This window comes from Pseudopodoces humilis, chromosome 16 (assembly GCF_049639895.1).
Source record: "Pseudopodoces humilis isolate 2021_Gansu_Grassland_sample_001 chromosome 16, ASM4963989v1, whole genome shotgun sequence".
Taxonomy (NCBI): domain Eukaryota; kingdom Metazoa; phylum Chordata; class Aves; order Passeriformes; family Paridae; genus Pseudopodoces; species Pseudopodoces humilis.
The window spans coordinates 5,911,530-5,934,946 of NC_142215.1; the positions used below are offsets into that span (position 1 = coordinate 5,911,530).

General features: G+C 41.5%; 1 protein-coding gene and 1 long non-coding RNA gene across 4 annotated transcripts in view; both read right to left on the reverse strand.

The window, feature by feature from the left end:
- Positions 1-6,843, reverse strand: part of CHD2 (chromodomain helicase DNA binding protein 2) — a 52,596-nt gene extending 45,753 nt beyond the window's left edge. The window contains exons 1-2 of one of the 2 annotated variants that reach the window (XM_014251154.2): positions 5,151-6,843; positions 4,686-4,819 (exon numbers count right to left, since the gene is read on the reverse strand). In XM_014251154.2, coding sequence (XP_014106629.1) covers positions 4,686-4,747 — 62 coding nt within the window. In that variant the 5' untranslated portion in view covers positions 4,748-4,819; positions 5,151-6,843. The remainder of the gene's footprint in view (positions 1-4,685; positions 4,820-5,150) is intronic. The other variant, XM_005521779.3, reaches the window with a different exon arrangement.
- Positions 6,844-7,937: 1,094 nt separating this feature from the next.
- LOC106628120 (uncharacterized) overlaps positions 7,938-23,417 on the reverse strand; it is a 30,552-nt gene continuing 15,072 nt past the window's right edge. The window contains exons 1-5 of one of the 2 annotated variants that reach the window (XR_001331392.2): positions 21,284-21,697; positions 18,619-18,691; positions 17,830-17,915; positions 13,690-13,749; positions 7,938-8,322 (exon numbers count right to left, since the gene is read on the reverse strand). This is a non-coding gene — a long non-coding RNA (uncharacterized LOC106628120). Of the gene's footprint in view, positions 8,323-13,689; positions 13,750-17,829; positions 17,916-18,618; positions 18,692-21,283; positions 21,698-23,417 lie in introns of those variants that run through there. The other variant, XR_001331393.2, reaches the window with a different exon arrangement.

The window sequence follows — 23,417 nt, forward strand, 5'->3', positions numbered from 1 at the left end:
GTTTATCCCTATACCAAGATGAAGAGATTAAGATGAAACATCAGGGCCTTCCTGGCCCTCCTTCCAAGCCCTGTCAAAGCTACCAGTGGAAGTGTTTGTTGAAAGCAGAAGTGTGGCTGTGGGAGCCTCGGGGCTGCTCCCGAGGCACAGCCAGGATCCGTGTTCTCGGAAATGCCACAGCTTGGCTCCGGCGCTGGAGGAACTGGGGGAAGGTGCAGATAAGGGCAACTGTTGCCCTCAGTGTGGCAGGTGAAACATCAACCCGACAGAGAGGGGAACAGGCTCCAATCTGCCATCTGAACCACGTCACCTTCCCTTGGCTGAAGGCACTCATGGGGCTGGGAAGACGCCTGCACACATGTGCACTCAGCCATGGCAACGCCCCTGCCCCTGCACAGGCTGTGCCACAGAAACTGGGTTACAGAATTACCCAGGTGAGCTCTTTATTCCCATTTTCCAATTTTTATTCAGCAAAAGTCATGCATTTTAGAGACTATAAAATTTGATTAATTAGCTTAAGATGTTTAACTAAATAAAGACCAATCCAGAAGACAATGAATTACAGCTAAATGTAGCTTCTTGCAGTTGGTGAGCTCTTTTTATAGCACTGTATATACTGTATCCACCTCTGGCAGCAATCACAAAACAGGGAACAGAGGAGTTGAAAGCCTCAGGATTGTGCATGCGTAATTAGATGAGACACTTCCTTCACGAGGGTAATGTGAAACAGAAGTAACAAAGCAAAACAAGAACAATCTCCTTTGTGCTGCACACGGATTACATCACGATTCATATGAATTCCTTGCACATTATTCCTTTTGTGTCCCGCACTGATCAAGCATTTTTCCTTTTCATAAAAGGCTCCAGGCAGTTTCACAAAGGGTTAAAGCTTAAAAAGGGAGGGAGAAAAAAGTCCTTGTTGAAGAATGCAGCGGTGCAAATGAAACTGAAAGCCTCGGCACGTGCACATGGCCACAACAGCTAAAAAATAACTCGTCACATGGATAAAAACTTGAAACCCACTGTTTGAGGCATTTTAACAAATGCGTTCAATGCTTCTACTCAGCTGAAAGAAAACCAGTTGCAAAATGCACACTAAAACCGAACAGCGAATTTTGGTGATTTAAGGATACTGAAACTTGTACCTCTCCTTTAAAAAGAAAAAAAAAAAAAAGAAAAAAAAAAAAAAAGATGTTGCAGGAATACTATGGCATTCTACAATTCCTTTTGAAGTTAAAAAAAAAAAAAAAAAAAAAAAAAAAAGGAAAAAAATCCCGCAGCAAAAAATAGCCCTGCTTCTTTTCAAGTGACTTCTCAAAATAGCTTGCACTGTTGAGATGCAGAGCCCTTAAAATGAAAGCGCAGCGGGCCCACGCCCGGCGGAGGAGCGGAAGCGGGGGGAGGCAGCGGCAGCCGCGCTGCTCCCGCTGCCGGGGCCCGCGGCGCGCGCAGCCAATGGCGGCGCGGCCGGCGCAGGGCGGCCTTTGAACCCCGCGGCCGCTTCCCGCGGCGCCCGAGCAGTGCGGCACAAAGAACAGCCATTTTGTGACAGCGCCGGCCGCCGCGGCCCGCCCGAGCCGCCCGCACCGGCACCGCCGCTGCCCCAGCCGCAACTGCCCCTGCTCCCAGCGCCACAACACCGGGGGCGGTCTGTGCTTAACGTGATCGTTTCCATCCTCTCCCCCCCTCCGCCAAAATGCTGGTTCGTGTGTGCCGACATCTCCATAAAATGGCTGCCACGTCAGGCGAGGGTGTTGTGCTGCGCAAAGCCCTGCGCTGGGAGGTGGCTGCTGAGCAAAAACACGCCATTTCAGACCTCGGAGCTTCATCTCGGCACAAAAAACGGCCTGGGAGTTAACCCACCGCAATCGATTTTTGCCCCCCAAAAAAGATGTTTTAATGCCGGAGAAGCCCAGAGCTGGATACAGACACAAGGGCTGGTCCAGCCTTGCAGGGTCTGAAGCTCAAACCGTTCCCACGCCAGGTATTTCAGAGGTGGGAGAGCAACTGTAACACACAAGGTCCAAGGGAAAGGGAAACTACATATCCCGTGCCTGTTACTTGCTATCCCTGCAAGATTCACTCCTGGTCTTCAGGGGGGCCCCAGCCTGCCTCCAGCCTCTGCACTTCCCATGAGGGCCGACCATGGATGTACCTTCATGCTACCTCTGCCTTTCAGACATGCAGCACAGAAGATGGTAGAAAATACAGCAGATTGTGTTCAATTACTTCTGCAAATCCCAGGCACACAGGTGGGACACAGCAGGAACTGCAGCAGACCCAGAACAACTTCTACCCTGTTGGGCAAAGCTGCATGAAATCACTCAGCTTCAAGTTCAATTTACTCTCAAAGCACAAAGGACAGGTAATGCTGGGCACCTGGAAAGGCAGGAGTACAACACTCGGCTTACAAACTGCAAAGAGTTAACACCATCTCTCTCCTCAGTCATTGCTGTGGGACAGTTCTCAGACATTTTTCTTTATTCTGCACAGGCCTTTGTATTTCTTTAGAACTGGAAAGGTGGGAGTCAATTCCTCAGTTTGGGAACATGCTGGGTGTGCAAGAACTGTATTTTCTTCCACTGTAACACCCTTCTCCAGCCCAGGTGAATGGCCCCGGCCATATCCACCTCCTCTCCACCACCCAGGGCTCCCACCAGGACTGTGCAACTTCCCCCTTCAGGTACTTCCACAGATGCCAAGCTGGTCTCAGCAGCATGTCAAGTGCAGACACCGGTGCATTTCTGGGTTACAATATAGCAAAGTGGTGGCTTTACTTCCTAGAAATCATTTCCCCTACTTCAGGTCAACCTCAGGAAGTAAAGCCCATTTTATGACATTGAGCTGACTCACAGCTCTCAAAAAAGCTCAACAGGGTTCACTTGCAAATATCCTGTGCTCGATTGTTTCCCACACTTCAGGTGTGTTGGTGTCACACACAGCAGGTTTATTTAGAGAAAAAAAGATGTGAAGAGGGAGAAGGGGGACCTCACACAACAGGTGTTAAATGTAAATGGATCAATTATGATAAATAACCTTTCAATGAAAACCCCAAAAGCACCTAAGACACTATGCAAATCTCATACCCCTAAGGACAAAACCCCTTGTGGGACTCCTGCTATGGCTCAGATTTTAGTTCCTATTCCTTTCCAACACTGATAAAATACTTCCAATTTTCTGAACAAATTATGTCTATTGTTGCTCTTGTTGATAATCTCCACTTCAAAAAAGCATAAAAATTATATAAACTGAAAAATAATTTTTATAAACAGTGACTTTTTACATAATATTTTGTGTGCATTTACAGTAAAAGCACAGTATGAAAATCTGATGTGTTTTTAAACTGCATTATTAGAAAAGCTCTGTTTAAGTGCTTCAACAATCCCTGAGGCTAATTTACTTATTAGTAATTTCATATTAAACAATCTTACCCACATTTATTCTAGAATTTAAAATGTGACTGCATTTTTAACACAGACAGAACACCAAGTTTATACTGGAAGGTTACAGTAATTTGATAATATATATATTCCCACATATTTCAAGTTTGTATGCCTAAGGAAGGTTAAATACTGGACATCAAGAATACTATTCAAACACCTGAACATCACATAGAGCACATGTCATACAACAGACAGTTCAGAGTTCTTTTTTATTAATGTTGGTTAAAAATGCAGAAAGACAACACCAGAGAAAAAGAAACAGGCCAAGATTCAAGTGAAATTAACAAAATGCAAAACCCAGTAATATTTACAAACAAAAAAACAAACCCCACATATAGTTTAATTTCCAATTTTTGGAAGAGCCGACCTTTTAAATATAAAATGAGCGATCTGGTAACTGTACTTCTGCACTGCCAAACAAACATTTTCAGTATTTCATACTTTTCCCACATCAAGGTTAAGTTTCTAAAAATCTGTAAAGAATCTCATTACTTGACAAAAGTAAATAAAAATACTCTGAGCAAAAATACATTAAACAAAACCAGCAAATCATTTGGTGCCTCTTGTTAGCAGTCCCAGTGTGTATTTTATGATACAAAATGCCATCACCAGCAGGACAAAGTCTGGTTAAATTGTATAAAAATATTCTAAAATACCTCCACAGACTCAAAGTTCTACAAGCTCAAATAAAATTTGAAGTAAGAGGTATCTGACGAACAGGCACTTTCCAGTTTATATTTTAAAATAAGCTTTTTTTCATTCATGTAACTTTTTCTTGTGCCTATTTACTATAATTTACTACTACACCAGGCTTCTGTATGGCCCTCAGTTAAAGTTTAGACTTCTGAGATTCTTCAAAGAAAAATTTGCCTTGTATGTAAAATGGTGCAATGCAGCAATGGCTAAACCGACAAGGTCATTTTTCACAGCACAAAAAACCTAAAAACTGAAATTCAAAAGCTGGAAAAACATCATACAGGGGCAAGGGCTGCCCTCAATAAAGGTACAGTACCTTTTGCCTAGGACATGGGCCCTTAAGTCACAACACAAGTTTCAGAAATTACTACCAAAAAAAATTAGGGTGTGGCATGCTAACAATCTCAAGGTCATTCCTTAAAAAGGAAGCAAAATCAGTAAAATGTTTTCTGTTAAGCACTGACAGTAACCCAAGGCTGTCAAAGTAAACAGGGTATTCACAGGTTTTACAAAAAAAAAAAAAAAAAGAAAGTTGATAGGTCATACCTCGATGCATTGCTGTGGACTGAACCCTCCTCTCCTTGGCTTTTGTCCTTATTTCTCATCATCTTTTTATTCTTAAATATTAAAAGGGGGTCAGGGGTGTCTGTTTGCTTTGAAGTCCTGTGCCCAGGTATTTACTGTCAAAAGTTGAAAGAAAGGTAAGGTCCCAGTTCGTTTCACTGGCTTTCATTATCAGGAACAAAGTCCTGACGCTGCAATGATATTGTTATAACAATACACAGCACTGATCAACACGGCAAACCGAAGATTTAAAGCAAATAATCAATTTTACAAGAAAAATCCGAGAATAAACACAGGAGAGGAGCATCCTGCAAACTTTCCCAAAGTAACACTGGATGCAAATAATCTCTGTATCTTATTGCGTCATCCCAATACAGCACAAATCGGTCGAAAATCAAAGTACTCAAAACGGCAGAAATCTAAAAATTATTATTATTAATTGCTCACCTACCTGATCCATGCACCGCCGCCAGGACCAAGTCGATATTAGTTTCGGGTAGTGGAAAAACATTAGATCCAAAATATTTAGAATTATACCGATAAAATACAAATTTCAGAAAATGAAAAAAAAAATATATATTCTAATCCCAAAAATATGCTGCCGATAAAGCAAAAGAAGCGGTAATTAGTATAAAAATGTCCGGGGGAAAAAGCTCATTAGGAGAGCGCACAAAAATGGAGGTACGCCATGGCTTCTAAGCTGGAAAAACAACGACCTGGGCTCTCTCCACGGCTTCTTCTTTCCAGCAAGGCACGAAAAGGGAGCCCTCAAAAGCTGCTTTTCTGCCCGAAAAAGGTCCGCTCGGCCCCCGATTAGTGCCTAGGAGAGGCAAGGGGCTGTGGGGGCCCCCTGAGGCTGCCTGAAAGTTAGGGAAAGTTGCGTAAAGTGTTGGGGAAGGCACGGAGCTGAGCGCGCTCTCTCTAAGGCACAGCCGCCATCTAGAGCTCCTTCCCAGCTCTGAGCTCTGCCTTTGATTGACACTCTCTACATTTACCCCACAACTCAGGTGATGTACCATAGACCCACCCCTTCATTTCTACCAAAAAAAGAGAGAGCCTCCACCTAAAGGGTGCCTGCTACCCCACAGCCCTGGCTCCTTCCAACTACCCCAGCTCAAGGGGCACCTTAACCCCATGTGGCTCAGGCACCCTTTGGAAGCCAGAAAGAAATGGAATTTGTGCCTTTTGTTTTAAAGATTTGTTAAATATTTCAGTGCCTGGGCTAAAATTACTTCCTCCCTGGACAGGAAGTAGTGCTGTTACAAGCCATTTTGAAGTCATGGAAGTGGAGCTCACAGCCATGCAGGCAGCTACTGCCCACCCTGGGGGTCACCCCACCCAAGGGGCAGCTTCCCCCCAGTTTGGTGGCAAAATCCCCAGACAACAGCTCTCCCCTTTGTCCCCCAGTGCTGGCACTGGCAGGGGGGGACAGGAGCATCACCCGCTCCCAAGCTAACCCCACAGAGCTGAGATTGCCCTCCAGCTCCACAGCGCCTCCCTAGTGGTTTCCCCCAACAACTCCAATCCAAAAACCACACCATTTCCACCAGCTATGCCAAGGCACTATGGTCAACTCAGGCAACACCATCAAACTGCTTATTTCTACTGCACTTTCTTAACCCATTCATGCTCATTAACAGATTTTAATACAACAAATTAAATTGAAAGCTGCACAATAGCCAAGTTGCAGAATTGCTAATCAATTGATACACATCTCCAACACAACATTGTGGAACTGAGAGGATGTATCAGCAAGGGAATGGAGGTGATCCAAGTATCCCCTGCCCACTTGATTCTGACTACCAGTTGTCTTCCACAACCAAAACCAACCCCTTAAAGCACAAGGACATCCTGCATGTTCATAAGCATCACAACAAGACAGAGCCATCAGCCATGGGGGGACCACTGGAGGACAAAGGGGCAATGGGCCAGTTTGGGGTTCTATGGGGACATCCACAGCACAGCATCTCAACAGCCCAAAACCATTGGCTTTGACCAGTAGAACCAACACCATCCCCTTTAATTCCTCCACAGACCTGCCATTTATCTCCTACAACCATGTACCCTATTTCCACAAGGGGTTTCATTAGTAACTCTCCAATGCCACAAGCCATTTTAAAAAAATTCCACTTTACCAATTATTCACAGAAGACTCCTTGTACCTCAACTGCAAGAACTAAAAAACTACAATGCAAGACCATTCCAAGCAATTTTTGGTAACACTCAGGAAATCCACTCATTTGAATGAGAAATGCTTCAGGCTGGTCCCAGTATCCAACTCCACCATAAAAATATATAGTGAAACCAAACTGGGCCAAGTGGGTACCACCAAAATGGCTGGATGGAACAGGTATGAGCAAGTCATCATGGCAAAATGGGTAATTCCAAGAAAGTCTGAGCAAGGCAAATGGTTAAAAAGACAATGAACAGAATTTTTCTTGGGTTTTCAAAGATAATTTCAAGGTTATCTCAGCACCAGTTTATCATCTTGGCCCTCCAGTACAAAACAAAGACAACTTTGAGTTCCAGGTGAAACACAAAGAGAAGAAATGCCTATGGTTAAATTATTAGATCCACTAGAAACCTGTAAGGAAATAATGACTTCAAATATTAGAACCATTTCAAAATTCATTTGCAAAGGTTAATAGGTCATCTGCAGCAATATCAAAAATAACTTGTTTTTTTCTCAGAAAACACATGGCACAGTATCATGACACTAAGGCTACATGCAAGAGCAGCGAAGCAGATTGGACACTTGCACAGAACAATTTTAAGACCGAAGTGACTGTTCAGGAAGTCTGTAGTCCAGGAAATCTGTTGAAAAGTTTCTGTACCCACACACAACCCAAGAACATACCTAAAAAAAGTTTCACAAAACATTCAAGTACTTCTTTATTGTTATATTTTCTCAGCCTTCAATTGGTATCAATTCCATCTTAAAATAACTTCACAAAGTTCAGCAGCAGTACCCTGACAATAGGCCAAGTACTGAAAACCCCTCATATTAAGCACCTGAATGAACAAGCCAGTGAATAAAAATTCATTGAAAGTCATGGCAAAGTGAACATAATTTGCAAATGAAAACCACATTGGATATCAAGTGTAGCACAAAATTTTACCTTGCCTTCAGTACTTAGCTAAAGTATTTCTCAGTTTAATAGCAACCAAAAATGTGACCCACTTCAATATCAACACAACAAAAAATATTCAGCCAGAAAGGACAAACACAAAGTGTGAAATAAACCAAAACCTTTTATTTAAAGTCACTTTATAAATTACATTTTCTCAAATGGGGTAGCAACAGATCTTTTACCAAATTAATTTGCCTATCATGCAAACACAACCCAAAAGGAAAATTTTGCAACCCAGTTCTCAAACAGATCCATCATTGGATAGTCACTGATTAATGCAAATGCAAAGTCCATTCTGGTAGGATGATCCAACCCAGATCTTCTCTGGTTTAATAACATGAGAGTCCATGTTTTAACATCCTTTTCTTGGACAGACATCCCAGCACTCATGCATTAGTCCATTTCCTCAACCTCTCAATCCCCAGTGGAACTGCCATCTTGGTGTCTCATTCGTAGACTCCTTTTGACACTCTTCATCTGAATGGATTCTTTATGAAAAATTAGAAGAAAAATGCTGTTGGAATACATATAATTGCTTTAAACTAAGACATTCAACTACTGTACCTCAAAGAAAATTTAAACATGTAACTGATGCTTCATTGCATGTTACACAGTCCACAACATCTACTTTTACCAGAAACTATGTCAAATAATCAATTCAAGAATCAAAAATAGAAAGTTTAACCAAAACTATATAAAAATGGGAGAAATTATTATAAGTCCAAGAACTCTTTCAGGATCCATGAATTCCATTTGAAATTTCTTCACAGCATTAAACCCCTAGAGAAATCTGTGGTGGGAAATCTAAGAAATTTGCTCTTGCATCCATTTTCATTGCACTGGCCCATCTCCTGAAGCTGACATTGCTTAGTAGAACACCAAGATTCTTGTAACAAGCCAAAATTTTTAAGTACTGCTCAAGACACAGATCCATCAAAACCAATGAAAACTGGTTTCTTATAGAGAGATGGTGACTGGACACAAGACATTCCACCATCTTGACCCAGTTTTCCAGCTCATGAAAGATGTACAGTGCAACAGCAAACACACAAGCAAATGAGTGGTTTAGTTACTGGTAGGAAAGGACACATCAGAAATCAGATGAAAATGGTCACAAGTCACTCTAGCTACCTTTAGCAAGGCTCCTGAGCCATATTCCAACTGTACTCATCATGTACAGCCAACCAAGCCGACAGGTGAGTGACAAACCAAACTGAGCTAACAATGTCCACATGGATAAATACAAACCAATGCTCCCATCTCCCTATCTTCTTCCAAGAAATATAAGCTCAATTTACTTCAAGTAAAACTTTACTCCTCCTCACATGCAAAACTTAGGTATAGGAAGTTACTAAGTGTTAAGAACATAATTTTGAAACCAATGCTGACTGTAGGGCTGATATGCCAAAAAGGGTTTTAAAATGTCTTCATGATTTTGAGTATCTGCACTCCAACATCAATTTGTTTTTTTGAATATGTATAGGTTTAACCTCATTTTAGTCTGAAAGCCAACTGTACCACCACTCTGCTCTCTGATAATCCTGGGCAGATTCTGACAAGGGATGCAGAAATTACCCACAGCCCAGCAAAAACCAGTGGGGCCATCTAGTGGTCTCTGCCTTGGCATCCCAGCTTCCCCAGTCTCATCTCAAAATAACCAGTTACAGCAAAGCAAAGAGCACTAGAAGCAGTGCAACAATGCCCAGTCTGACTTTCGCAAGTACCCACGTATCCTGTTTTATGCTGTTCTACAGAACTCCTTGTTTTAAATACAATGGGAAAGTGCTGCACATAGAACTGGAATATGGGATCTGGTAATTTCACTTTGCACTGTGAAACGTGCATTGCTGCAGGCATATTCAAGCCCCAGGACATTGATGTTTTCAGAAACAGAACTTTCAAGTTTAAAAAAATGCTCTGTTTCAAATATTCAACTCATCCTCACTTAAGACAATGCATTAAATATTTTAAAAGGTGTTTTCCCCTCACACTAAGCTGGTTTTATGGTTGCTTTGGGTTTGGCTTGTTTTCTTTTTTTTCAGTTCTCACTCAACTAATTTCAAATCTATTTAGACATCTGAAGATGACTTAGAATTTTGAATATTTTTTCATGGTAATGCCTTGACCGAAGTATCAAAACATGAACAAAAACCCCACAAAGTTGTCCATTATTGTCACAAACACTCAGAAGTATTAACATGCCTACAGTGGAAGCCCCATAAATAATACCATTAAGTTAATTTTTAGTTATTTCTAATAAGCTTAACATATAGAAATCCAATTACTGACATCAACTTTCCCCATCTCTAAAAAAGGTAATTTAGTTATGTATTAGTCACCCTTAAAAGGCTCTTTCCAGTTGGGTCAGCCCTCTGCCTCAGACCCTCACAGGACCTGCCAAAAGCAACTTCAGGGCAAATTTTCCTTTTAGGTTCATCTATGTTGGGTCAGACCAAGAACTTTTCAAGTAACCCCATGATGTCCATCTCTAAATGGACTCTTCTCTAAATCTTGCAAAATAATTAGCACTAAACAGAACTAAAGAGGTATTATAATTAAGAACACATTCTTGTTCTCCAAATTATACATCAAAAAAATGCCACAGGAATGGCCAAAATATTAATAGCAGCCTCTACACTTGTGAAATTTACATTTGCTTTAAAAGATTTCACAGCTTTTGTTTACTTATGAATTAAGGCACATTTCACTAAGAAATTTCATGTTACTAAGAAATAATGTTACAAAAATACAGTCCTCCATGAAGACAGATGCAGTGATCCTAAACTTGAGGTAGATACTGAAAAATCCAGTTTTTTTCCCTAGATTACGCGAGTCTACCATTCCTTCTGTAAAATGAACTAGGCATCCATCTATTTTTCAAGCTTCTATTATCTACTAGTTATTGGTTTGGTCTGCAAGCACTGTATTTTGGTCACAACACATCAGGGACTTGGACAGTCCTGTAATACTGACAGTTTCCTTCAAACCACTGGTAACATGCTGACATTCCATGCCATCCATTCCCAACCCACCTAAAGGTTCAATGCAACAACTATAAAACATCTGAGTTGCAAAGTTTTTCTCTTCAGCTTTTTTGGCAATGATTTGTTGCTGTATTAAAAGATCACACCAGTAAGAGACATCCCTTTTGGCCAAACCCATGGCTTCAGACATTTCAGGTCCACTGTAACCCTGCATTCCTTAAAGGGTGAGATTGAAGCCCAACACGTCCAACACTCGTGCATAAGACAGCAATAAATTTACAAACAATTCCAGAATGAAATCTGAAGCTTAAACTTTTAAATAAGGTGACCTACTTAGGAAAGGGAATTCACTCCAACAGAGGGAGCTGAACAGACAGAACGAGGTTCTGAGCAAATCAAACCTCAAGTTCTACACTTCGAAGTTCATTAAAGCAAGGTTTTGTTCTCAACGACATCCCTGGTAACTTTTACACTGGAGGAAAGAAGTGTCCTTTATTGGCAGCTAAGTCCATTATGTTATTTTGTACCATCTTTAGCATGAAGTAAGTGCTCTGGACAGCTCTAAATCTGCTTTTACCACCATTAGACGTTCCTTAAGCAGGGCAGTAAAAGCAAAGCTCATACAGGTTTGGGTATTTTTAGATAGGAAAGGCTGTTTGCCAGGTTTGTCAGATTTCAAGGTGAATTCCAAGTAAGATGTGGCTTCATTCACACATGCACTCTTTTGTGGGTATTATTTTTAAATAATAAATTTTATTGCATTAAGCAAAGTATGCCAACTTTACTAAAGCTCCTGGTGTTTTTGAGTATTTGCTGTGTTCTCTTAAAAAAGACTTAAAAATAAAAATCAGTGCTTCAACTAAACACCATGTTAACCAGAGAATGCAACACTAGATCTTTCAAGATCCACCCATTTGAATGCTTTCACAACTGCTTTTTGAAGTAACTACTTTTGTAGACAACTGTGTCAATTAAGTAATTTAAGGGTTTCACATTGACCTCTCTTCCTTTAAGTAAGCATTGTGAAGCAGAAAAGGATGGAAGAATTACTTGGTGTGTAACTGAAAAGCCAAAGCACTACTCCAAGAGCCAGATCTGACAATAGCTAATTTACAGCCCAGTGAAAAAACAGAAATGCAAACACAAAGATGTAGGAATCACACGAAGATTAATATTAAAATGGAACATGAGTCACATGTTAAGAGATTCCAGCAGGTGCCTGGGGCTAGGAAGGCATCAATGGATAGCATAGGAAGAGTTTTAAGGAATAGCTGGAGAAGAAACATATCAATAAATATGCTGTTCAACACACACATGCAGTGGGAAAAATAGCTTGAAACTTCTGAAAGAACAAAGTAATAAAACCTACAGACCACAGTAGTAGAAGAGATTAAATACTTATCAAAATTGAGTTTTTGTACACACATTAAAAATTTAATTCCTCAAAACCCATTAACTCTTTTGCTACATCTTTTTCTACTTCTTTTACTTCAGGACTGAAAACTCAAGTGATAAAAAATTGGTCCAAAATGAAATGGACCCATAAGCAGCAGGAGGCCAGACTAACACAGCCTAGCAAGGTTTGCACCTTATCCCCATATACTCCTTTTCCCTTTCATTAGTGTCCACACCATGGAGTGGAAGAGAAGCACAGCACTCTGGAGTACAGGACAGCTTTCTCTCCCAGCACCTGAGGCAGTGCAGAAGGCAGTGGCTGATGGAGGGCTCTGCTAACACACACAGCCACGGGACAGCTAAAATTCACTGTCATTTATCTATTTATTTATCTAAAATGAGTGGATGTGCATCTTGGAAAAACATTTTCCCAAGCTATCTGAAGCCTAAGAAGGCCTTGCTCCATCAGGTAGCATGTCAGACTAAAAGAAACTGTGCCTTAAAAAAAGCATATATTCCAAAGCACAGTGCTACAGGAATAGAGCTTCCCACAAAAAAAAAGTTAATCCATGCACACAAAATGTAGTGGATGCTCTAATTAAATATGCAGAATCAAGGAGTCTGAATTTTAAGCAGACAGGAAGACAAAAGGACTTGTGTCTTTCCACAGGCAACTCCCAAGAAAGTCACAAAATGTACCAGAAACGACAAAAGGTCAAGACCAAATTCCTTTCAGTTAAGGAAATGGGAAAAAAATTCTGGCCCTATATTCATCCAGTATAGAACTGAATTAATTTACCTACTCAAGCCTGCCAATTTTATGTTTTGACTATATGAAGAATGATTTCAAGTCTATCAGCTAGCTGTTTAATTTTTAAAAAAATGCAGGAAACTGTACTGGCATTTATCATTTTGTGCAAAGCCAGAGCTTTAAGAATGAAGAACAGAAAGAGAACAATTGTAGAACAGGAGACAGTAACTGCCTGCTCAAAGGCTCCCACTAATCCTGACAGAAGCATAAGGACAACACAAGATGCTCGTATGGCAAGTCCTTCCTCCTATACTTCCACACCATTTGTTATCCAAATTGTGTTTAGTACCTCTCTAGAGACAGACATCTGCATACCAAAAACCCTTCTGAACAAGTAAAGCTATGAAATGAAAGTTCTCAGTGAAATCTGGAGTCAAATCACAGAAGCCCCCAGAACTAGGATCAGATCTGAAAGCTGTTCTGGAGCCAGACAGGGAGAGAGCACTATCCAAGTACTGCTCACTTCCCCAGAGCCCAGCAGGAATGATCCTGGGGTCCTTTTAACTTAAGCTTTTCTGAAACACACATGCACACGTGGCCACACACTAATGACCTTTGCAATGTATTCAGCCAAAGCCTTCAGCCACTTTAACACTATAGCCATGTGCGGTTGCTAGGATTTTTTTAAAGCTAAAAAGTAAATGTTACTAGGAATAACAACTTACCAGTGCTTCAACCAAGAGCAGATATTTTGCTTACAGTGAGTAAATCAATTCCTCAACAATCTGTAGGGAAAATGGGATATTAAAACACTTGAATTAAAATAAATTAAAAAATAAAATATCTAGACCTCAAGGTCTACAAAACTAAGCATTAGCTTTTATTACAAAAGCCCTCATACAAAAACAAAACACCAAACAAATCAAAAGAAAAACCCAAGTAGTCCCAGCTCACAGCATGTGCTACGCAAGTTATTTTTATTTAAAAAAATTAGAAGCATCACTAAAGAACTTATTATTAAAGAACCTGCAAACAACCCAAGAAATTCAGATCCAGTCCTCAAATTCACTGAGAAAAAACAAGAAAAAGAATATATTCTTTGAAGTTTTTTAAAGAGATCGATCAGGCATCAAGTAAAAGCCTGCTTAAGCAAACTGATTTGATGTTCACAATAGAAAACAAAATGCTCTTTTTATTGAGAGGAGGTATCATGTGGATGTAGGGCAATTATGTAACAAACTTATGTGGAACAAATTATTGACTTTATCTCAAAGTTGCTCATATATGGGCCAGGTAACTCGTGTGGGAAATATGACTTTGACAATGCCCACTGGCAATCTGTATTTAAAGTCTTAATCACAGTTACCTTAAGCAAAGGTAGCAAGATTAAAGACCTAAAACTCTAAAACAACTCATGAACCCCCTTTTCACTGTAAAGTTCAACTACATTAAATAAGACATTCAAGTTTATCCTCCTGACACATACAAATAAACCACATGTCTTGTAAAATCTCTCAGAATCTACTTATATTGAACTATAGCTTCAAATACAAAAAAAATAATGAACCTATCCAGTGACAGTATACTGTGCTCTTCCATTTGACAGCTACTCAGATGTGTAGAAAAATGGGATGAACAGGATTGTAATTTCATTTTTGATGTAATTTACTTTGAACTCTTATTATGGAAAAAGCCTTTAAAAAGGGAAATTACAAAAAAAATACAGCAGTAGACTGGCTGAAGCATGTAGACTATCCTAATGCATGTGATATTTAGAGATTTAAAAACATATTAATGCTATTTTAAAATGCATTTGAATGTGCACAAGCAGCTGCTATTAAATGGAAGCACAGTCCTTTTGTGAAGTGCCTATCCACCATTTTAGAAGAAACACAACATGGCTGCTGGACTCTGATCAGCCAGGAGGCATCCACCAGTCATCCAAGGCAGGAAAAATGAACCAGGGAAACAGTTACTTAGGCCCTTTGGATCATTTCACTCAAAAAAGGCCACTTAGAAACTACAATCTAATATATGAAGACAGGTGAAGTTAATGACTGGAAGACTCTCAGTTTACAGCTCTCAGCCATTTTTAATAATTCACGGCACAGCTACATATCCATCATGGCCTTCAAGTTAGTTCTTGTTTTCTTTGGTTCTAGAGCAAACACACAGCTAGGGTAGTTTGACAGAAACTTCAGCGAGGGTATTTAATATGGCTGTCACCACAAAGCACCTTCCTCTAATGAGTGCTATTAAGACTCCACTGGAGATTTGTTCTTCTGACCTCAGCACACTTGTGCAAAAGGAACCTTTTGTTTGTCAGAGTGGTATCACGTAGAAGTAGTTGTGACGTTTCTCTTCTTAGAAGTGAGTAGATGAACCAAACAATGAGTTTTGTAAAAACAGTATGAGGATGTTGATAATATATTACATTTCATTCACGAGTTATTTTTTCACTATTACACAATATACCCCTGTGTTTTGAGTTTTTAATTTTAACATCCAAAACACTTTCACTCAAACTAGAGAATAGACGACCAAAGGTACAGGCTTATGGCACGAGCCAGAAACCAGAGCGTGGAAATACAAGTCTTGGCTGAAAAAAATTAACCTTTCATGTTAACAGCTGTATTTCCTGTACCTAATGTAAAAATCTTTTAGTCAGACTATTTGCTGTAATTGCTGTAGCCTGGGTGATTAAAAAAATACATCCCATATTTAAAAATAAACATGAATTTACTTTTTCTACGTAATCTAATAGCTGTGGCTTATTTTTGTTTTAAAATTACAGACACTTGAAGTACAGTACAGCCTACACCACACAAAACATGCCCAGCCTCTTAAGTCCATGGCTCCTTCCCCCAAAGATTGGCACTAACCATCACACAGTGCATCTCCTTTTACAGCAAAAGGTGAAGTCAGACACCCAAAAGCTATCACCTGGTATCAAATTTATCTTGTATTTATTATTTAATTAATAAAGTATTTTGGCAAAGCCAATGTGTATCACCACACCAATGTTTTCCCATGTACGTTGTCAATGCTACCAAAATATTTTCTATTAGAATACTTAATACAGGCTTGTATCCCCGCAGAGGAACAGCTTCCTCTACTGAAAAGGTCTGGATTCAACATGATTCTGATGCCCCTTGATTCCCACGAGCATCCTGTAACGTAGCCATGAACCTGGAACTTCCCTCAAGTCCCAGTAGTGTACATCTAACCCACGAAGGTCTACTTAACCTAGAGGTGATGCCACTGTTACATGAAAACAAGTTGTTCTTGCATGAAAAGGCAGCTCCGAAGAGCTCACAAAAGGGACAGTTAAAGCTGCTTTTATTGTAATGTCCATTCAGCAGAGTCAGGACAATACTGAAAAGATTCAAGACAAGTAAGATCAACGTGCTCAATTGCATAGTTATCATAAAATGATCAAGTCAGCCAAGATCCGCTCTTGAGCACTGTATTTCTTTGTTTTTACTTTTCTAGGTTTTTTTTTAAGAGCAGGTCAGATAGAAATTGCAGACTGACATTTCAGAATTTAATATCAGGATTATAAATTGAGTCTGACAGGTTCAATCTCATCACTATTAACCAGACTTTTGTGGGACCCAGGCTGGTCTTGCCTTTATTGTAACAGACTGTGCAGTATCTGTGGGTTTTGACCCTCTGAACTGAAAATTTATGTGGGATTTTAGATAAATACTGTCGTTCTTAAGGTATGAGACATTTCTAACACGAAGTTCTAGGTCTCACACTTCCCATCAGACAGTCACAAGATGAAGTTGCAGAAACATACTGACATATCACCTTGCTCGTTAGCTGTGTTTGCTGCAGGACATCCATGATGGTGGCACATGTCCAATACCTATAAATAATCTGAACTCCACCTTGCCCATGAGCAGTGACTCACTGCAGATAAAGGTTTATTACAACCTGAAGAGACATTTTTGTAAAACTTATGGAAAATTGCATACAATCTCTTTTCTATGAAGACTGAAGGCTTCATCCAAGCAAAAAAAAAACCCAGCTGCACTCAGGTGGGTGTTCACAATTGTATTCTTTGATTATCAAGATGAATTATGTAACTTTAAAAGCAAACGATAAAAAGTATTTTTGGGAATACTGATACATGTGTCCTCATGAAAACGCCTTACACTTTGAGGTCCTGAGTATGCACTGAAGTACACGAGCATCGGAAGCTGTGAAAAGGAACCAGTTAAGGCAGGCAAACAGGATCCCCCACTTGTAATTACAGAGTGGTGAAAGCCTGACTGAAAGGCTACACATGACTCTGATCCTAAATGCAGAATTTGAAGTGTAAAATCAAAAAATAAACATCAGAAGCTGCTTTGTTTACACTGCGAGGAGGAGAGCAAGATACCTCATAACAACTGGGTACCACTTTAGATTTTTAGAATAAAATTTACACCAAAACCAGAATTTTCAAGTTTATTGTATAAACAATTTCTTGAAAAGGAAAACTTTGTGATTGTCCCTTGCTAATGAACCAATACCTTGAACTAAGGAATAGCATTCCTGAAGTTCGATTAGACAATATCCTTAGGAGATGACAATCCTTTGGCTTCACCACATGTCAACATGGTCATTGCAGATTGTTAAAAACTTATACTTGTGAGTGACCATAGAAGTTTTCAAAGATGCAGGAGACATTAACAGTGCTGTAGTACCCACATACTAACAATTTCCAAATGCACTAAGCTTGTAAGAAAATAAATTCAACAAGGTAAAACACTGAAAGTTAAATGTTTAATGTTTATTTTGAAAAAAAAAAAATTGTTTCCAGGATAATTAAAGAACAAAAAGCACAAAACAAACCCCCACAACACAGTGTAACATACCTGGCACACACAGTACAGAATTTTGCTCAAGGTCTTTTGTCCAACCAGTCATCTGAATCTTTGGAAGAACAATATCCAGTAACAGCCTTTAAAGGAAAAGAACAACAAAACCAGTTTTTTCTAAAAACAAGGTATAGACAAGCTCTTTAAGTCCTAACATTCTTGACTGACAAACTTTCTGAAAACATGTACAGGAAATGTCTTTGAATGAACGAAAGTTTTTCCTACAGTACAAAACCAATACTCTATCATCACTAAGCGTTAGCCTCCAGGTCCCCAAAAACAGGAGACAGGCCCCAAAAATCTCCTTCTCTATGAATCCCCAAAGCCTTGTCTTACTACTTTGATATACAAATTCTACAATTTCCCCAAACGTTAATGTTACAAATTCATTAAGTAAAAACCTAATTCAAAGTTTAATGCAAGTTTTCACTGCTGAAACGGGACATACAGAACTTCTATATGCAAATACTGTCCTTTTCCACCAAATGCAATGCATTTGTATATATGTATCACATATTATAAAAATAAACAATCCACTTAAACAGCTTTAGTAAACTGAAATTTATACTCAAGCAGTACATAAATATGACATTATATGAAGACAGTCTACCTGTAAACTGCAAAGAAAAGCTTTTCAGAACTCCAATTTATCAAATGTGTCCCCTCCATATAAAAATGAGATTTTTTTTCTTTTCTTCCCATCTGCACAGTAGCAAAAAGGCAAATTCCAGTTTCAAAAAGTAACAAGGAAATGAACATACTAACATAAGGTATAACCATTCTTACCTAAGAAAAATAAGGCATGAACGAATCCTCTGGAAGCCAGTCAGGAAATAAGATTCTGTTCACAAAATTCTACCTGAAAAAACAAAGTATGGAAATTTTCAGTATTTTGCTTTAGAAAAGCAGCATATGCCTGAAATCTATCCATCTTTAGATAATTATTAAATCAGGAAGAACTCATGATCACAATAACTATCTTTCAAATTGAACTCTAAAAATAAAAGTATGAGTGGCTGTACATTCCTGTCTGAAGAAAAACCCACTGGATATGAGTGACTGACACACAACATACATGATCTGTGCTTTTCATGAATAACTGCAGTCTGCTCTACTGTCTCCATTACTTTAATTTTGAAAGAACTAAAGCTAAAATGCCAATTTAAGACTTTTTCTACTGAGTAATTTATCACACAATATCCCTCAGCCCTTTTACTTTTTCTTCCACATTAAAGTCTTTCAAAGTAGGCTATGCAAAATTAAATAAAACCACTACTGATAGCAAGGTTACTTTAAAATGGCTTCTGTCATCAGCTTCTCTGAATTTTAAGTCCTAAGTTACTTCATCTCCCAAAAAAACATCTTTTTTGCCCTTCAGAATACAATTTTAAAGCCTTCAGCTTCTTTAACCTTTAATCAGATCTCAAAGTATGCTCCTTTAACACAAGGAACACCATATTTGCCCTACCTCTAGCCAACTTTTCTTGCCTTTTGAGAAAAGCCGTAACATTTTATTTTACAGCAATTATATTTATCACCAGCACTACTTCATACTTTAGAAGTGTAGAATCATTCTGCAAATATACTATTTTAAAAAACATTTTAATGCTGGATTAAAAGATGTCTAAATTCAAACCCCTACACCTTAAATAAAAAAAAAGCACCTCAGAAATACTAAATAGAACACATTATTAATTACAAGTAATTTATTTTCTGGACAATTACCTGCTATTTTATTTTCCACTGTTGAAAGAAACCAGTCAAAACTATTTAAAAATTATCCTCTAATGTACTTAAGACAAATCCAGCAGACACCCACCTAAAGCTAGAACTTTCTTTAGGGCAAAGTGTGTATGCCATAACCTGTTCTACACTGCAGAACTGTTGCTGGGGTTATAAAACCACCATAATCCAAGTCTAAAATAAAGACACTAAACACTTTGCATAAAGGTGACGGAAGTCCAATGTTTGCTGAAACTTGTATTTCTATTTCCAAAAAAAGGGCTAACTTCAATCGTTGAAATGACAGATTCTTATTTGCAGAGGAAGTACCGAAAAATGTAGATTTACCTCCAACTGCAGTATTTAAAATCTGCACAGAGTTTTAGAACCTTGCACAAGCATACAACATTAAAATCTAACAAATATGGCTATACACAATCTCCAATTAAAACTAAAGTTTTTAGTATTTACCTCCTGTTCTGCTGCAAAGACTTTTTATACATTTAGAATTACGATTTTACTCTTAAATTGGTAATTGCTGAACGCGAGCCAACCCAAAACAAACGTCAGCCATTGCATTTAAACTTGCATTTTTTAAAAGTCTTGCAATAGTGTTGTACAACTTCTAAATTATCAGAACACCGAAACAACGATTAAAATGTTTCGTAAAGAGAAGTAACTGCGAGGTCTCTGAAAAACCTATTAACTGAACTATAAAAACAAACCTGAAACCCGTTAAATGTTTTTTTTAAAGCTTTACATGTCAGACACAAAGTTATCCGTTTCCTTATCGTGCAATTCGAATTTAAGTAACTCTCTTTTCTTTCTGTAGTGTCGCCTAAATCACAACTGTAGTATTTCGCCAACTTTAAACTGTAGACTTGGCATGACCGAGCTTTGTTTTTCTCAAGCTTTTAAGTTCGTACGTTGCCGTTTTAATTGCAAAATCAAATTTGCACGTAATTCCTAAGAGGTTTTTTTAAAACTTCTACACCTGAATTGCTGTTTCTCCAGTGAAGTTAATTTCTCTCTATTGTTCCATAAAGTACCAATCTGTCTCATCCGCAGCCTGTTTCTGCCTTACTGGTTTACAAAGAGTTAAAAGCCAACACCCCACCAAAAAAACACTCCAAGTTTTATTTTTAAGAGAAAAGGACATGGCGTCTTTGTTCTTAGAAACTACGAAAACACATCCCCATCCGACCAGCGACGGGCAAGAAACGCTCTTTACACAGACACGGGGCTAAACATTTCAGCGATGCTGTCGTACAGCCTTCACCTCTCCCCCCTCCCTCCAGTGCTGCATTGGAGTTCCAGGCTGATTTGCAGATACCCCCCTTGTACGCTGCGCTGGGGGGAATCGGTCTGCAGCCCCCCCTATGCTCGGTGCTGCACAGGGGAGCCAAAACCCGCCGCTGCTCCCCCCGGGGCTGCACCGGGGACGGGGCGTGCGGAGCCTCCCGGGTGCTGCAGGAGAGGGAAGGGAGCGCCCGCAGCCGCCGAGGGTCACTGGGGCGCCCCTTGTCCCGCCGCTCCCCTCCAACCCAGCCCGGTGTCGGGCACGGGCGGGGGTCCCCGAGGGTACCCGCAGGTCCCCTCAGCGACCGGCGGGGGGGGAAAGGGGGGGCAGAGGGAGCCAGCGCCCCCTCCCCCTCCCGGCTCCAAGGACATTTTGTTTTTCCTCCCAAGGACAAAGGACAATGAAGAGCCCGGAGACTCCGGCACTTACCCGGCGAAGAGCAGCCCGCTGGCAGGCACGCGGGGCCCCGAGAACGGGGCACTGCTCCCGGCTCTCCCTGCCCGCGGTCAAGGGCGGCCCCGCGCCCGCCTGGCGAGGGAGCGGCGCGGGCAGCGCTCCGCAGCCCGGCGCCATTGCTGCCCGACCGTCGGTAGCCCCGTTCGGCAGCCCAGCTCGCCGCCCTCCAAAGCCCCGCAGCCCACAGAGCGCCGGGCCCGATTTGGCGCCCGGGAGCGGCACCGAGCGCGCTCGCCGGGCGTCCCCGGTGCGAGCGGCGGGGAGAGCGCCGGGAGACGGGCGGGAGCTGCAGCTGCTCCCCGGCCATCTTGTGCCGTGTGTGTGAGGGAGCCTCCGCCGTCTCCTCTCAACTCCTTGCTCCCCTCCCCCCGCACAACATGGCCGCCCGGTCGCTCCTCACTGCGGCGGGGAAGGGGCGGCACCGCGCGCGCGCCCCGCCCCCCCCCGCCCTCGGCTGCGCGCGCGCCGCGCGCCGCTCCCCATTGGCCTCCCCCCGCTCGGGCCCCGCGCGCTCCGCCGCAGCGGCCTCCTATTGGCCCGCGCTCCCCGCCTCAGCCGCCCCCCATTGGCTCCCACCGCCTCCTCGCGCGCCGGCCGCAGCAGCCGCCCCTCAGGGGAAGGCGGGAGCGAAAGCAGGAGCGGCCGCCGCCCCCTCCCAGCCCCACCTGGCCGGGCCATCCCACCTGTACTGCCCCAGCGCAGCCCTGACCCCGCTCGGGCCGAGCGCTGCCAGACCCCACTCCAGAGATCTCCTCATGCTTCCGCCTGCCTGCACTGACACACAGCGCGGTTCAGCCCCTGAGTTGGGTGCTGGCGCCCCGCATCTCACGGCCCCTTTGCCGCCATTCCACAAACGCCACCTCTGTTATCAGCCCTTGACATGAGCCAGGGACAGCTCACCCGTCAGGGTCCCCACGGAAAACTGGGGCCACAAACCCCTCTATTCTGATGGGATACACACTGCTGTTGTGCACCCTCAGCTCCCAGGCTCGGCTGGAGCACAGAGCCAGCACAACCCAGTCACCTGCCTGTCAGCCACATCAATTCCCTGTTACTGCTGCTCAGAAACAGCACAGACACACAAAACTAGGTATCCTGCTTTTTTTAGCCAACACCATAGAAACTGTCTGGTGTGCCAGCCTCACCAGGACACTGCTTCCTATTTTGACTACAGTCATGGAAACCACTTCAGATATCAGGAAGATGGAAAGGCATGCTTCACATTCCTGGTCACTGCCATGAATCCTGTCCCCAGGCACAGTTACGGTGCTCCTCTGCAAGAAGCACACACAGCAAACATGACAGAACTGCTATTTATACACTTCAGCAGTCACTTTGAATCATACATGTACCTTTCACCTTCTTTCATTTGCCCAGGTGACTCCATTAAAAGCAGAAAGAAATTGTATAAGTCTTCCTTTTTCATATTAATGAACCTGGTTAATTATGGCAGAATTAAACTAACACTACTTCAAATTATTATGGAAGGCCTCAGGATCCAGTCTGGCACTTGAGATCATGCAGCTGGAGTTTGGCAGCTCTCTCCTGAGCTGAGTCCTGGAAAAACTACAAGGAAGTGGCCAGCTGAAAAGAATCAGTCCCTATGATTTTGAGCCAAGAGATGTATTTCCTTTCAAAATACAGAGAAAAGCTGACTTCATGTATAGGATAGCAGAGGTAATCTATTACTTGTAGACAGGGAGATAAGGTGTTACCATCTTCAGTGGGTATGTAGTGACCCACATAAAAGTGCCACAGCACAGGAACCTCCAGTCAAGGAATCAATGGTGGTACAAAGCAGCTGATGCAGCTTCTCACTGAAAAGGGGCAACAGGCCTTTTGTTTCCCTCTCATAAGAAGAATTATTGAAGTTCTGGTCTGTGGAGACTATGGATAGCTGAAAGCCTGTTCTGCAACTTCATTCCCATTTAGAGTCCTGCAAAGGCCAATCATCTTGCTCTCAGTGGAACTGCTCACATATAACTGTATCTAAAGGTGCTTGCACGGACAGAACCAAGATGCTGTCCTTGGAAAGCCATCAGCATTGAAAAAAGGGGGAAAGATGAGGCAGGGTCCAGATGAAAGCAGGGTGCAGAAACAACACTTC